At 51.1% G+C, this 16,400-nt stretch overlaps 1 protein-coding gene across 1 annotated transcript in view; it reads right to left on the bottom strand.

Moving 5' to 3' along the window:
- Positions 1–15,513, bottom strand: part of PLCH1 (phospholipase C eta 1) — a 56,492-nt gene extending 40,979 nt beyond the window's left edge. Inside the window, exon 1 of the mRNA XM_066556330.1 lies at positions 15,435–15,513. Within this exon, the coding sequence (XP_066412427.1) occupies positions 15,435–15,513 (79 nt within the window). The remainder of the gene's footprint in view (positions 1–15,434) is intronic.
- Positions 15,514–16,400: the final 887 nt, after the last annotated feature.

Raw genomic sequence — 16,400 nt, 5'->3', positions numbered from 1 at the left:
GCCTGCCTGGTGCCTCACCACAAGGACTCGAGGCTGTGCAGGACCCTGCAGGTGATACCAGAGGAAATTATTTGGGGAAGACATTCCACTGAGCAGCACTTTTCAGCAAACACAAGAGCATTTTGCTATACAGGGCACATCCCTGCAGTGAAACAAACACTCCCTCCCATAAAACATGTTCTCTGAGGTTAAATAAATATCCTGGCTAATTTTTGCTACTATATTTTGGGGTTTAGTTATTCAAGAAAACACTATTACCTTTGCATTAGCAGCACAACTCTACTGCCAAGAGTATACAGCAAAAGGAATTACCTGTCTCACCTCTCTTGTGAGACAGATAATTTTACTTAAAGATCAAAACAAATTTCTTATTGCCATCCACAAACAGTTCTTTTATTTTCTTGTATGTTAAAAAATTAATATTTCAAATGACAAAAGGTCTGGTCTCCTCTTGCTTTTATGGACTTACTGTTACAGCCATCTGACAAAACAAAAAGATTAAACAAGGTATAAAGAGCATTACCAAACACTGAGAAGTATAATTATGAAAGAGGATATAAACTGGGTTTCTAAATGATAGGCATCAACTGCATTAAGCCAACATTTAGCTTGAAGAGATAAAAGGTACCCATGAAATGCAGTTCCTTTTCTAACTGCAGCAGCCGCTCTTCTCCCCTGCACTCAGTATTTTAGGGTTTACTATGGATTTTGTGAAGGGCTGTGAGGCCCTGGCACAGCTGCCCAGGGCAGTGGTGGGGTCGCTGTCCCTGGAGCATGTGAAAAAATGAGTGGATGTGGCTCCTGAGGACCCAGTTTAGTGTTGGACGCTGTGGTGGTGCTGGGCTGATGGCTGGATTTCATTATCTGAAAGGTCCTTCCCAAAAAAGCCCCCACCCCTGCACTGGAGACCAGCACACAGCTGCACTGTCCTGTCCCGCAGTGAAAATAGCCCGGATCCAAGCCAAGCCCAAAGCAAACCCCAGAGCCCCACCGTGTTCTCAGCTGTCTGCTCTCTCCGCATGCCCTGTCCTGCATCATTCCCCCACCCTGAGCACCAAGTCTGCCCTCCCAGTAATGCCATTAAACACATTCTCTGCCAGGCCCACCCAGCGAGCACATTTCATCTAAATCCCACAGAGCAGCACTAATGCCCTCAGGGTGCTGATTGTTGGGGGTTACATAACAGCCAAAGAGCCCGGGGGGCACAGAGGGCAGATGCAGGTCTGGGGCACTGCAGGGCCCCAGGCAGGATTGGGGTTTGGTTTAAACAGCCACAGCTCATATTTTATGCCAGTTTAATTTGCCTCACAGCAGCTCTTCCAGCCTCACGAATTTCACAGTAAGCTTCTTACAGCGGGTTTAATGGTAATCTCTGGGAAGTCCATGGACATGAGATGGACAATCAATCCCGCACGCTTCTGCATTTCCCAAGAAACCCTTGAGGAAGCCACACAGCACCAGCAGAGACACCAGAGGCTGAAAAGGGCACAGGCAATTCATCTCAGCCCTGGAGATGCAGAGCATCAACACAAGTAACCAAACACAAGTTGAGACTACTCAAAACAACTGAATGGTGTCTAATAAAAGGAAATCACTGACTCTGGGAAGCAGCTCGTGCTTGTAAAGTCATTAATAATATGCAAACAAAAAAGGGGTGAAGCTTAAGAGCAAAACCACTCACTATCCAGAGTGGAGAAACAACCCCAAGCACAGCCAAAATCTATCAGCATGTTTCAGCTCTTTGTAAGTCTGAGAACTGTCTGATGGTGTCTTTTTTTCTTTCAAAATAACCCAAAACAAATGCAAAAACTTGGGAGCAGCAGCTCCCAGAAGTCATGTCTGAGTAACACATATTTCACAGGAACTGCTCTTTCAGCCTCCCCTATTGACACTGTGGGCTCAGTGCTTCCAGGATGACCAGTAACTCATCTTATTTTCACATTACAAGTGAAAGGTCTCTGCTCTTCACCTTTTCAAGCTGATCCCTGACAACCCTTAGTTATTCTTGCCATGGGAGAACCCAGAGCTCCTTCCCAGACTGAGGGCCCCTCCTCTTTTGCTCTTAGAGATCAGAAAGGAACCAGAAGTATCCAAACAAAAGCTTGGCACTACAGTCTAATCCAAAAAGAGCCTGAATGGTCCTTAATGACAAGCTTTGTTCCCTCACTGAGACTTCACAGAGCACTGTGCAGTGCAGAAATGTCCTGCCAGGCCAGAGCCTCTTTTACAGGGGCTGTGCTGCCCTGTTGGACACCATGAATAATGCATATTTTCCAGCCCTGCCCAAGGACCCCTCCTTCTGCCAGCTCAGCAAAGTTCCACTTATTATCTTCAAGCAATTAGCCCAGGTTTCATCCTTTCTTCAGAAACAACTCCTCCAGAGCTGTGCATTGTGAGAGCCCTGGTGCCACAGCAGCACGGCGTGACTGAGGACTGTACGTTTTCCATTAGGACTATGGAATTAGTCCTTTGTCAACACTGAAAAGCACAATCGTTTAAGCACAGCCATGGCCAAGTGCCAAGGCACATTGTCACATCAATGGGGTGAACAAGGAGCACAGATTTATTAAGCAAACACAGTGAAGTTTGCACATCCTAATCCTCTTTCTTCCCCAGGATCCCTCAGCAGGGAGGGCACAGCAGTCGATTATGACACTCCAGAAAGTGGAAAAAGCAGGAGGTGGGAAGAAAGGGAGGAGGAGGAGGAGGAGGAGGAGGAGGAGGAGGAGGAGGAGGAGGAGGAGGAGGAGGAAGAGGAGGAAGAGGAGGAGGAGGAGAGTTTCCGCTGCCCCTGCCAAGGGGAGCACGAGCACACAGGTGTGTGGTGTCACTGTGCCAGATCCAGGGTGGCTTTCAGGAAAAGCATCCTCCCCCTGTGTGACCATGGCCCGGAGCACCAGGCACCGTCCCCAGGTCTGTGTCCATGTCCCCAAAGGAAACCCCAGGGCTCCCCAGGCTGGGGAATCTCTGCTCAGGAGGGCAATCCCTCCCTCACTGCAGCTGAGGCACCTCTGCAGTGCCAGGGGCTCCTCCTTTGAGGCCTCCCCACTGGCAGAGAGCACTCTGAGCACCCCAGGAGCTGTGCCTCTGGATGCAGAGGTGGAGAGCAGTGGGCCACGAGCTCTTTCTCTGCCAGAATCCCATATCTGCCCTCTAAAAAAATCAGTAAGTACCTAAATAAGGATCATACACCAGTGAATCAGATCTTGTTCTCAGCCTCCCTGTGTTGTATGATGCAACAAATACGATTCCCACCACAACACACTGAGCTAGGGCAGACCTCCTCATTCACCACACCGCCCTTTGTATGTCACACCTCCCACTGAACTTCACCAATTTAACAAAAAATAGGAAAAAAAAAACCACCACCAAAAGGCCGTTCCTAGAGCTCACTCCTGTGCCCACACAGAGACGTGCAGAGGATGAACTGTGCCAGCCTCAGAGCAAACAGCCAGCTCTGATGTCTGCAGGTTGATCAGCAAACAGCCACGTGTGGCAGCACCTCCTGGGAGGGGAATGCCCTGCTGACAGGGCCCAGGAGCAGCTGCACCTGGGGCCAGGCTGCAGGGAGCACTGCTTCCCTCTAGGCTGCCAAACAAAGCCACATCTGGGGCTCGGCTACAGACTAGAAGAGGGGAAAAAAGCAGAACAGAATGGAAGGTGAAGTTAATTAACCTTTAAAAGTAATGAATGGAGACTGCAGTGCAACAGATGATATGAACTGATTTATTCACCCTCCTCAGAAATAGTCATCTTGCTAAAGAAACATGTTTATCTATTCTATTTTAAATTACCTCGGTGCAAGTCACCGACAGTGAGTCATCTGTGGGCAAACAATGAACTGACAGTCTCAAACACCAAAGTGATTTTACTACTGAAAATGATGCTGGTTTGTGCATCTGAGTTCCAGGCTGATCAATGTTTCTGTCGGTAACGTGGGAACACCTGTGAGCCTGTTCTCTGCTGTATTGATAACCTGCCACAGCACAGGCTCCAGCTCCCTGCCCTACAGCCAGGGAAAAGCCAGCTCGGGCTCCTCACAGCTCCCACTTCAGTCAGGCAAGGGGACACGAGCAGCACGTGCTCCCTGAGGCACCAGCTGCTGGAGGAAAGAGGAAAAGCCAGCACACACACACCCCTTGCAGCCAGCTCAGTGCTGGACAGAGCTGGGAAGGTTTCTGTCAGCACGTTCTGCTCACAGCCCCTGGTGTCCCCAGGCTGCTGTGTGCCACCACTGAGCCCAGTGTGGCACTGGGGCAGCTCAGGCTCCAGCTAAGCACTGAAGGAGTTGCCTCAACAATTCTCATCTATGCCCCAGGGTTTTGGAAAGACAGCAGTTCTTCAGCAAATGACAAAAACGACCACAACGTTTCCCCTAACACCATGACAGTGTTCTGTGGATTTACTGAAACGAGTAGATTTCATTCATAAGCACCAAACCCACGAACACTAAGCAGTTAGCAAGTGAGCACATAACTAACAACTAGCACATAACCTAGTTACTCCCTGGCCAGCCACATCCTCTGCAGAGCCTGTGAGACACTGCCCCTGGAGCCATCAGCGTCCAGCTGCAGCACCCTCAGCAGGGCCATGAGGGACACTTGGTGGTGCCCCACTGTGACACTCAGGGCAACATGGGGCAACCTCCTCAGGATGCACCAAACCATCTGGAGGCTCTCCACGTGCCAAAGCTGCCATGTGCATGTGCTACCTTCTTGTGAGTGCATTTAATGCTGAGACAGATTTAAGCTGTTACTGGAATGAAACCTGTGGATGACCAAGTTCTCCCCAGGAGATTGGTGCCCTCCGTATCCACTCAGACCAGTTTGCTGTTCCAGGCTAATTCCCTTACATACCAGGATTCCAGAGCCAGCAGCCAGTGCCTGGACAGGTGTCTGGCCAGCTGCAGGCACAGGAGTCTCAAAGCAGCACTAATAAGGACATTAAACAGGGCAGTGCCATCATCCCTGCTACAGGGGGAGCCCGGCCATGACCCCACCTTTGAGCGGCCAAACCTCAGTGCCAGGGACACCCCAGGACAGCCAGGGACAGCAGGGACAGCCACTCACAGCTCTACAGCCCTGGCTGCCCTCCCCACACACAGAGATGGCACTGCCACAGCCAAGGATGACCAGCTGGCATTTGGCCTTGCTGTCACATCTGGGTGAGGAAGGGACTGCAGAGTGACCTGGAGCAGAACTCCACCCTCAGCTGTGCTCTCCAGCGTGGAATGTGCTTACCCACACATACAGGGCCATGAGATTCAAAACCTGAACCCGATGCTCTCCTTGCAGGCCTGTCCCAGCCCCTCCAGGAGCGCTGGCTGCTGTGAATTATTCAGTGGGGCCATATCCATTACCTGCTGCACCTGGGAAGGCAGATGGAGTAACACCTGCCCTCCTTTAGCCACGGCCAGCAGAGCTCCATGGAGAGCTCCGGGTACCCAACACCAGCAGCCCTTGGCACCACAGCTCAGGCAGCCCTCCCCGCAGGGCATCCTCAAATAACTCACTTTTGCCTAAAATAGCCTCTGGTTTTTATACAATAGCTGTCCCTATTCCCAGAGACCTCCAGCAGATAAAAAATATCTACTAAAATCAACTATGACAGATACAAAGGAAAAAAAGTATCAACTGCCAACACTGCCCTGAAATTTTCTGACATCTTAAAACGGGAAAGATGATATTTCAAAGTATAATGCATGACTTTTGATGGCTTTATTTTAGATTAGCTTGTTTGATTTTAAATTACAGACAATCTGGTCAAAAAAATTTCTTCTGAACTACACAATTCTGGCAAGAAAGCTCTTATGGCTAAATGTATTTTCTAAGTGTTTTCCTTAAAAGAACATAATCCAACATCCTTAAGGATGAGCAAAATACAAAAATTAACTTGAATCTACCATGATTTTTCCTTCTCTCTACAGCATTCACTCTCTATCCACTTAGAGGCTTAAGCTAACTGCCACTTTCCATTCAGCACTGACTTAAACTGAAAAATATTAGATGTTATAAACTACAAGATACTGAAGAAAGTTATTCAAGATGTCTTCCTTTTTTGTGCCATCTCCTGCAATTCTTGGAAAGACATCTTTTATCCAGTGCTTTCATTCAAATTTTACATACCACTTGCAAATGTGCTATACTATTTATAAGTGCTACTAAAAAAAACCAACAAACTCTTCTCCACTGAAAGCCACAGCAAAATTCCCAACAGATGAAAAGGTCAAGAATGTTTTCATTCAAGGCAAACACATTTGTAATAATTTAGGCTAACACAGAAGTGCAGTTTGTTCTCATCAAAAGAGCAGTATCTCAAACACAAGCTACATGTTTTCATAGGGAAATTGACTTGACTTTCAAGTCAATACAAACCCACCACGTTTTCTTGTTAAACATTCAGGAATAGATACACACTTGTTATACCGACAATGTCCACATAAACACTGCAATTTACCAAACCCAAGGGTTAAGTTACCTGATTTTTCTATAACTATTTGCAGACACACTACCAGCTCATCCTATGGCAATTCCAAACTCAAACATCCTTACCTTTTTCTGGACTTAAATTTTTATATACTTCAAGGTCTGCCATTAAATTTGTAACTCGGGCATTATTGGCAAGCAGAATGGAAATTCTCCCTTCGGGAAAGGCTCAGTTTGATCTTCATGTCTTCAGAGCCAAGCAATCCTTGGAAGTACAGCCGAGCACCACTCCTCAGGATGAGCCAGGAGCCCTCGGTGATCCACAGCACAAATCCAGAGGGGAGAGCAGGTAACTCCGCTCACGCTGGAGGAGCGCAGGCTGCGCGGGAGCCGCCAGCATCTGCCCGTGCTGCAGCTGCGGGGCGGCGCTGCTCCCGCGGCCCCGCACACAGCGCCGGCCACGGCAGCGCGAGGGGCTCCGCGAGGGCGAGGGGCTCCGCAAGGGGCGAGGGGCTCCGCTAAGAGCTCCGGCCACGGCAGCGCTCCGGGCTCCGCGAGGGGCTCCGGGCTCCGCCAAGGGCTCCGGCCACGGCAGCGCTCCGGGCTCCGCTAAGGGCTCCGGCCACGGCACCGCGAGGGGCTCCGCAAGGGGCTCCGCAAGGGGCTCCGCAGGGGCACCGGGCTCCGCCAAGGGCTCCGGCCACGGCAGCGCGAGGGGCTCCGCGAGGGGCTCCGCAAGGGGCGAGGGGCTCCGCTAAGAGCTCCGGCCACGGCAGCGCTCCGGGCTCCGCTAAGGGCTCCGGGCTCCGCCAAGGGCTCCGGGCACGGCACCGCGAGGGGCTCCGCAAGGGGCTCCGCAGGAGCACCGGGCTCTGCAAGGGCTCCGGGCTCCGCAGGGGCACCGGGCTCTGCAAGGGCTCCGGGCTCCGCAAGGGCTCCGGGCACGGCACCGCTCCGGGCTCCGCAAGGGGCTCCGGGCACCGCGAGGGCTCCGGGCTCGGAGCGTGGCCGGCCCCGGGAAGCGCAGGGACTCCCAGCGGGGCGCGGGGCGGGCAGGGATTGCCACAGTCCGGCTCAGGAGCGGCGGAGTGACGCAGGCTGAATGCGGGAGGGGAAACCCAAGCCCGCTCCAGAGTAACCCCCGCATCTGCAGCCGGAGGGGAGAAGCCCCCAGCACCTTTGTGTGCCTTTGCCCCGGCTCCGTGCCCCTCGTCCCGCCGCTGTCCCACTGTCCCTAACTCCGGGAACAGCCACCCTGCAGGGACAGGCCAAATGCACTCGGGTCGGGCTGTGCACCCCTGAGCAGGGCAAGGAGCAAGGAGCAGGAGTGCCCTGGGAGGTGCTGAGCACAAACTCTGCCAGCAGCTACAGAAACCCCCCGTGCCCCTGGCAAAACTCTGGGCTGGTTTAAGGCATCCCAGTGCTCCTGAAACCAGGGGGTCACAGGCAGTGTGAACAACGGGCAGAAGCATTCAGACCTGCAGAAATTGCACTTCCTTACAACGGAGCCCAAGGGCTTGCAGGGCTGGAAAGCACAGCAAGAACGAAGTCAGCTCCACATACAATGCTTCACATCTTTCATTTATTGCATTTTCTAATTCTTTCCCTCTTCAGCTGGCTCTTCCACTGTGACATTTACATCAGCACACCAAAGGAATTCCCAGCTGTATTCCTAAACATTGTGACAGCAATAAAAGAGACAGAATTTGTCAAGCACAGGCCAGGAAAAAGTTACATGAGAGACAACGTGACAGAGGAGGAAAACAAATAAAAACCACTCAAAAAAACCACCCCTCATAGTTCCACATGCCTGCAGAACTTCAGTGGCATGGGAGACAAAATCCAAGTGGAGCTGACATGTTTTACTTCCTGAGAAATCATTATTTCTTAGCTGTTGGTAATGCAGAGAGCCTTCCCACAGCCCCCACGATGGAGCTCAGCACTCTGTGGGGTGTCCATGGACCATGTCCAGCACCCTGGAATTGTGAAATGAGACCCCAGACCCACTGCAGGATCTCTTGGCTGCTCAGCTGTGGCTCTAGTGGCACTGTCAGGAGGGATGGCAGGAGGGGGCACAAGTCCCACTCTGAGGAGGGAGTGTCACCCATTGCCAGGCTGAGCAAGGGAAATGGGGCGGCCACGGTGCTACCCCAGCTCTGGTTCTCAGCTCACCACATTCATGGCTGAAATCACCACTGTGAGGCCTCTAGACAGCTACCAATGCCTGTGCATTGAAATTATGCAGTTCAGCAACAAAAAATAAACTGTCACTACTGTACAGTTTAATTATTGATATATCAGATTGCACTTGATAATGTGTTAAATGCAAATTACTCACACTCCTACTGTTCTGTTAATTATAATACAAGCTACACACAAGCACCTTCAATGCCACAGCTGCTCTGTAAGAAACCTTACACAATCACCAATACACTCTTCATTATTTTGTCTCCAAAATAAGCTTCCTTTTAAAACCAGACGTGCCTAAATGCTACATGTCTTTAGAAATTCAAGCATGTTATATAGGTTAGAAGAACATTACAGCAAACAAATGAAGATGTTGTGTAATTCAGTTGACAGGTGCCAAATGGTATAAGAGGACCTGTAGGTTTATTCAACTTCAAAAAAACTCCAAAATCAATCCCCATGACAACTCCTCAGTGTCAAGCCAGGTTTTGCATGCAATCCCAAGCCCTGTCAGTTGGCTTGGCTTTTCCCTTGCTCCCAGGGCTCCCAGGCTGCTGCTGGGAATGCTCTGCAGGGCCACAGCTCGCACAGTTCCAGCAGTCCCAGGGGCGATGGTGACAAACAAGCTTTGGAACAAAACCTCATTTCCCTTTACCTGTAGCTGACTGACATCAATGATCACTGCAAGACAAGATCTTTTCAGCCACCCCTGCTGTCCTGGGGGTGCTGCACAGTCCCAGCTAAGGTCTGGCAGGAACAGTAACAGCCTCACCTCCACGCCCGTTTTTCCCGCTTGAGTTTCCTGCCCACACCTCACGAGGCTCAGATTACTGGACAGAGACACAACCCTGCAAGTTCTACTGCAAAATATCCATTTTCCAATAAATGAGAATATGATTTAACTAACAGTTTGGAAATTACAGCATCAGAGGAAGGTTCATTTTCTAGCTCATTGGGTTTTCCTTTATCACTGTCAAAATAGCTGGAAACCAGCACAAAGCCTAATTCTGCTAAAGAGCAAGAAAAGCTGATTAGAGAACTAACACCTCTTACAGGGAATAGATAATGAAATAAGGAGATAACAACATCTTCATAATCATCTTCCAAGTGTAATCTTAGATCTGAACTGTGAGACAATCTCCTTGTGAAAAGCCAGCCAGCAATGAATAAAACTTTGTATCAGCTGCACAGAAAACTTGTCATTTTTATCAGATTAAAGCTTTTATCAACTCATTTATCGTTAATGAAGACATGGTTCTACGGAAAGCTGAGAAACACACAAAAATTAAAAGGGAAAAATACTTGGCATTAGAACACAAGGACCTGAAACATTGTCTGGAGACAGATCCCACATGAGACTCCTCCTTTCATTAACAGATGCAGAGACAGACACAGTTCTTGAACAAAGCAGAGAGAGTTTCTTCAGGCACTTCAGGTCCTTTTTAAACCTCAGTGGACTTCAATGCATTAATTCCTTAATGCTCTTCTAGCAAACACATTTCCATTTACATCTGTTTGTCTCAAGAAATGGATTGTGGATATTTCACATAAATCAGAACATGAAGCCAAACACAAATTCCTGCACTCCCAGCTCGTTCTGCTCTCCCAGAACCATTCTGAAACTCCAGCTGAAGCGGCTGCACATAAAAGGCTGAATCCTGCAGCCCACAGCTGGCATCTGTAGCTGTGCCCCCAGCCCTGCACGAGGCTTCAGCAGGGCTAATTATAGAGCACTGCCCATCAGCAAACATCAGGCCTGAAGGGTTGTGCAATCTGGCAAAGCTCCAGGGCTGCTCCCCCAAAACTCTTGTGCTCCAATAACCAAAATAGCCCATTTGACTGCATAAAAAAGGACAACAGAAGGCATTTTATCTTCTCATTGGGCACAATAGTCTAAGGCCACTGAAGCAAGGAGAGGCTCTCCGTGGTTTCCTCATCAGGATGTTGGACAGCCAAAGCCACCAGGGTGTGCCCAACATGACTTAAGGACCTGTGTCACCTGTCAGGCTCAGACCCACTCACACCTTCCAGGCAATTCCCTTTCCAAGGTGAAACACAACCTGCTCCACCCCTGCTTCCCTTCAGCCAGAGGGTTCACACCAACCACCACAAGTGGGTTAATTCCCACAGATGGTCACAGGCATAAATGAATTGCAAATATCTTCTGGAAAAAAATAAAACTATCAGATGCAATGAAAAAAACTGGAGTTATCTAGATGCAGTTTTGGCTGGGGAAGTACTTGCCTTGCTGACTGGGAGGCACTGGGAGCCACAGGAAGGGCTGCTCTGTACACTTTGGGTTTTTTTCCCTTTATACTTCTAGCCCCGACCATCTAGCAGCAAAGTTAAATGGATGTTTGCTCTGACAGCACAGCCATTCCTGCATTGTTACTGCCAGCAAACAAACAAAACATGATGCACATTTACAGCTTAAAACCCCTGCAAAAATAAAATAAAAAAAAAATCTCTTCTTCCAAGCCTAGAGGGATGCTGTTACTTTGTATTTTGGAACTGCTTGCAAGAGGAAGGAAATGAAAGTGGGTTCATCAAGTCCTCAAGGCTATTCCAAACATTCTAATTGCTTGTCTTCTCTGTTCTGCAGAAACTGCTAAAACAGCTCACCCCAGCCCCTGGTCTGTTATTCTCTGTGTGCACACGCACTGCTGTATCTCACTGCTGCTGCTGCTGAAGAAAACTGACATTTTTGCTTCTGGGCAGATAAGACTCCCCAGAGTACAAGGCACAGCAGCAACCTCCACTTCTGTAACCAAAAATTTCAGACATAAACAGATAAGAATTTTAATATCCTGCAAATGCAGCCATTAGCAGCTTTTCTTAATAAAATTATGAAATGATGAGAGAGCCTTAGGCAATGTGGATGCACCCAGTACTTCATTACACACATGAATCTCAGTCATTATTTAAAGACAAGCCAGCAGAGCCCCGTGGAAAGCCCCACAGCTGTGTATCAATAGTGCTTGTGTAACAGCCTGCAAGTGTCTCAAAGCACCATTAAAAGCCAGCAGAGAGCAGCCTGACCCATGTACAGCAGCATCTCCTGAATGCAGTGGGAGCACTGCTGCTTGTAGCTGAAGTTCACTGGACACAGGGATTGAACTGGGACCACAGAGAGTTCTCCAGCCTTATTTCCCATTAGTCAATACATTGCCTGCTAATCACATTTACAGCTTCAGAGAAAGAGCACAAATACAATGCTGTAACAATTTTTCCAAAACCTGCCAATCTCCCACACAAAATACCTTAGTTTTTCCTGGGCCTGTTTCATATATTTGTGGACAATTTTCAACTTGCTCTGGTGCCAACTTCCCCCATCAGCTCAAATAAGCCTTTTCCTCTCTGAGCTTTCCCTTTGCAATGCTCTCTGAGCCAGCCTCTCATCGCCTCTCAATCTTTGATTTCCCAAACTAAACAAGCCTGACTCATCTCATCTCCCCTTCTGTACCCTTCTCCCTGTTCCCGAGCTCCCCCTGCTCAAACTCTGCTGCCCAGCACTGCATTAGGCTGGGCCCTGTGGCACCAACACCTTCATCTTACTGAGTGCTCAAAATTGCATCTTCCTTCGACTGATCACAGAACCAGAGCGCTTTGGCTTGGAAGGGACCTTAAAACCCACCTTGTTCCACGCCCTGCATGGGCAGGGACACCTTCCACTGCCCCAGGGTGCTCCAAGCCCCCTCCAGCCTTGAACACTTCCAGGGATGTGCCATCCCACAATACTGCAACCCACGGGGCAGGTGCTGTCCCCGTGCTGCAGGGGCACTGCACTGCAACAGGGCTGCAGGCTCCCCTGCCTGCTTCTGCTGCAAGCTGAGCCTTTTTTCCTTTTGCTTTTATTGGGGAGCTTTGCTTTTGTTTGGGGTTTTGTTGGTGGTCTTTTGTGTTTTTGGCTTTTTACACTAAACAATTAAACCACTCCAAATAGACACAGGCTTCAGCATTTTTACTAATGCAGTCCATGAGTTCTTGCATTTGAACTCCTCAGCAGGAGGTGAACAAATGGAACCCCATCTGCTCAGGTGCTTAAACTAATGCAGGTGCCACAAGGGTATGAAGAAAACACCAGAGATGAGCACAGCCGGGCAGCAAAATTCCTCTTGTGCACCTCTGCAGACACTTCCAGTTCTCCTAAGGATGCTCCTATGGTTTTTAAGAACACCAGCTGGGCCTGTGGGGTATTTTTACCTGGGCTGCCCCAAGGTGCAGCAGTTCCTCCAGCTCACAGGTTCAGTTCCAGACAATCACTCCAGACAGCCCTGATGCCACTGACCTGCCCCAGTGCTCCCAGTGAGGGTGCACTTGGATAATGTGAGCAGCCTGAATTATCAGCACAGCCCTGGAGGAGCCCTGCCTCTCTGGAGCACCAGAACACCACACTAGTTCCTGGGACGTGCACACATCCTTACCCGTGCTGTGGGACTGTCACCTCTGCCACTGTCCGGGGGGAATTCAGCCCCTCCATACACCCAGAGGGAAAGGAACTGTCCTGCAGTGCCTTGCTTAGGTTAAAGGAGGCAAATGGGAAGCCCTGATGGATTCTGTCAGGGAAAAATAGTTAATCTTTTCTGGTCATCAATCAAAGATAGATAAATTAGGCCATGAAATCTTTCTGGTCGAGGATTCCTGCTAATTATGCCCTGGGCTGTAGATGATTATCACTTTGCAGACTCATCCCTCAATAGCTGTTCATGGATTGCTGGGCTCTGTGCTGATGGATCATTATCCAGCCTTTGCACCATTAGCAGGACAAAGGCGAGGTGCTGCTCTGAGCTGAAACACACCTCAGGTCCCAGAGCATGGGCCAGACTTCTCTTTCACTATTCTGGAGTGGCAGAGCTGCAAATCCACACCCCTGTGCCTGTTGCAGTCACACACTGGTGCAGGGAGCAGGGAGCTGCCTGGGAAGAACAGGGATTAACAGGCATCCACCAAAACACTGCCACAGTGCCCAGGGGCACCTGGGTGAGCACGTCCCTTCCACAAGGTCAGAGGGAGCTCTGAAGGAACATGATCCCACCAAAGCCAGTGGGACCACTCAAGTGGCCTGATAAATGCCAGGAACAAATTCATTTCATTGGAGAAGCAGAATGCTTCTGCCTGGAGATGACAGCACTTTTTCTCTAACACAAGTCCCAAGTGCAGCACACACATGAATTAATGTGACACCACCACTGTCAGACTTACTTACAGAAAGTTATTAACATTCTTCTGGTGTCCCAAATAGGACCAGAAGTGCTTGTGGGCAAGGAAAAAAGGCAGTACAGGGGAAAATGGGGCTCTCTCTGAACCGGCTTTCATTAGGAAGATTCACAGACTGAAAAATGATTAATTGTCCCACTAAGCCATTAACTTCATCAATGGTGACATAACCACAGTGACAAAAATGCAGATACAGTTTGTTTTACAGTGGGCTGCAAACCTGTCCAGTCCTGACAGACACACTGAAAATGGAGCTGTATGTTCTATAGGGAAAAAAATCACCTTTGCTTTGGATGAGACGAGTATTTCTATCTTTAATTCATAGCCATTCCATGCCACTGTTATTAATAGTTCCATAAATCTGCCCTAAAGCGATGGGCTTTAATTACTGACCTCAAAGGGAATAAAGAACACAAGGTGTGTGCCTCTCAGAGCAGCATTAGGAAGTCACTCCCTCAGCAGACAGACGGGTCCAGCTGCCTGATTAGAGCAGACCTGCTGGAGCCCCCAGCCCGTGTCACCCGAGGCACAAGGAGCACCGACCCCGAACAGCTGAGCTGCAGCTCCTCTGGGGCCTCGGTGCTCCACCGCGCCCAGCAGCTCTGCCTGCCCGGGGCTGCCGGTGCTGCACGGGCCGCGAGGGAGGAGCACCGGCCACGGGCGCACTCCCGCGGGTCCGGTACTGGCAGGGTCAGTCGGACCTCGGTGGCTCCAGCACCGGCAGCACCAGAGGGCATCGGTGCGACCGAGGGGTGGGGATCGGTCAGACCCCGCCCCGGGGGATATCGGTGGGACCCGGTGGAATCGGTCGGATCCAGCCCCGGCAACACCGGGGGGGGGACGGTCCGACACTGGCAGGTCCAGCCGGGCAGCCCCAGGGGGGATCGGGGGGACTCAGCCACGGCCACACCGGAGGAGATCGGTGGTACCGGGGGAATCGGTCAAACCCAGCCCCAGCAGCCCCGGCGGGGATCGGTCAGAGCCGGTACCGGGGGGGATCGGTCGGACCGGGGTACATCGGTCGGAGCCGGTACCGGGGGGGGATCGGTCGGACCGGGGTACATCGGTCGGAGCCGGTACCGGGGGGGGATCGGTCCGACCGGGGTACATCGGTCGGAGCCGGTACCGGGGGGGGATCGGTCGGACCGGGGTACATCGGTCGGAGCCGGTACCGGGGGGGGATCGGTCCGACCGGAGTACATCGGTCGGAGCCGGTACCGGGGGACATCGGTCGGACCGGGGTACATCGGTCGGAGCCGGTACCGGGGGGGGATCGGTCCGACCGGGGTACATCGGTCGGAGCCGGTACCGGGGGGGGATCGGTCGGACCGGGGGACATCGGTCGGAGCCGGTACCGGGGGGCGACGGTCCCGGAGCGCCCCCTGGCGGCGCCGCCGCAGCCCCGCCGTTCCCCCATCTTTCCCGAGGGTCCCGCACGCCCCGAGCGCGCCCCGAGCGCCCCCCGAGCGGAGCAGGCACGGCCGGGGCTCGGCCCCGCTCTCCCCGGAGCAGCGTCCCCAGGAGATACCCCGGGCATACAGAATGTCAGGCGCCGCCGGCAGCAGGAAACACCGACAGCCGACAAGCAGAATATCTGTAACTCACCGTGGAACACGCCGTTGTCCGCTAGGAAGTGTCGGCAGTACTGCAGGCAGCTCTTCTTATCCAGACTCCAGTAACTCATCGTGAGGCAGCTTCCCGCTCACCATCAAAGGCTCTGACCCTGCAAGGGAAACGGGAATGAGTAACTGGGGCTTAATTTACAAAAGATGTCCCCAGCTACTGCTGGCACTGTAGTTATTTGAGCCCTTCATGCAAAACGTTCCGTCGGCTTCACACGAAGATGACAACAAAGGTAGTTCTTCACTCTCCAAACGTGTCCATCCCCACGGACACATCACCTGGATGGAGCCAGAGCTGCACTGCACTGGTGCCACCAGCCAGCAACTCCCAGGGTGCTGCAGGGAGCAATGGGCACCTCTGTCAACAACACCCCCCCAGCCAGCGCAGGCCACTGTGGGGCCTGGAGACACGATCAATTTAATCCATTCAGTGATGCTGTCCCATATTTAACAGGCTACAGACACATCTGACAACACCACAGAACTATAAATCCTCCCCAAGTGAAGGTTATAGTAATTAAAGAGGTGACTCAGAGGTAATCACCCCCTGACTTTGAGACCAGAGCAGAGTTATGAGGACACAGGGCCCCTGTGCCCTTGCCCTTGGCAGGGATTGGCCTGAGGCACTCGGGGTGAAATCGCCCATGGACTGGCAGCTTGAGCCTGGGGAGGTGCAGTTACATCAGCCACCCAAAATTAACACTGACGGTTACAGGCAGACACACCAGCATTTCATACTTCTTTGAAGCCATGGAATTCTTAATCTCCTGTCCTGACACCAAATCCTTTCACTGGATCCTCCTTCTCCCTTTGCTATTTTATGAAGTTCAGGTTCTGGTTTCAGCAATTCAGACATCCCTTCCTGTTACAAGCCCACTTTGGTCTCCCATTTTATCTCCCTCCCACCTTCACTCTGGCCAACCCAGCTGCTTGCTCGCCCACACTTGGC

Source organism: Molothrus aeneus, chromosome 10 (genome assembly GCF_037042795.1).
Source record: "Molothrus aeneus isolate 106 chromosome 10, BPBGC_Maene_1.0, whole genome shotgun sequence".
Classification (NCBI taxonomy): domain Eukaryota; kingdom Metazoa; phylum Chordata; class Aves; order Passeriformes; family Icteridae; genus Molothrus; species Molothrus aeneus.
This window is presented reverse-complemented; position numbering and strand designations above follow the sequence as displayed.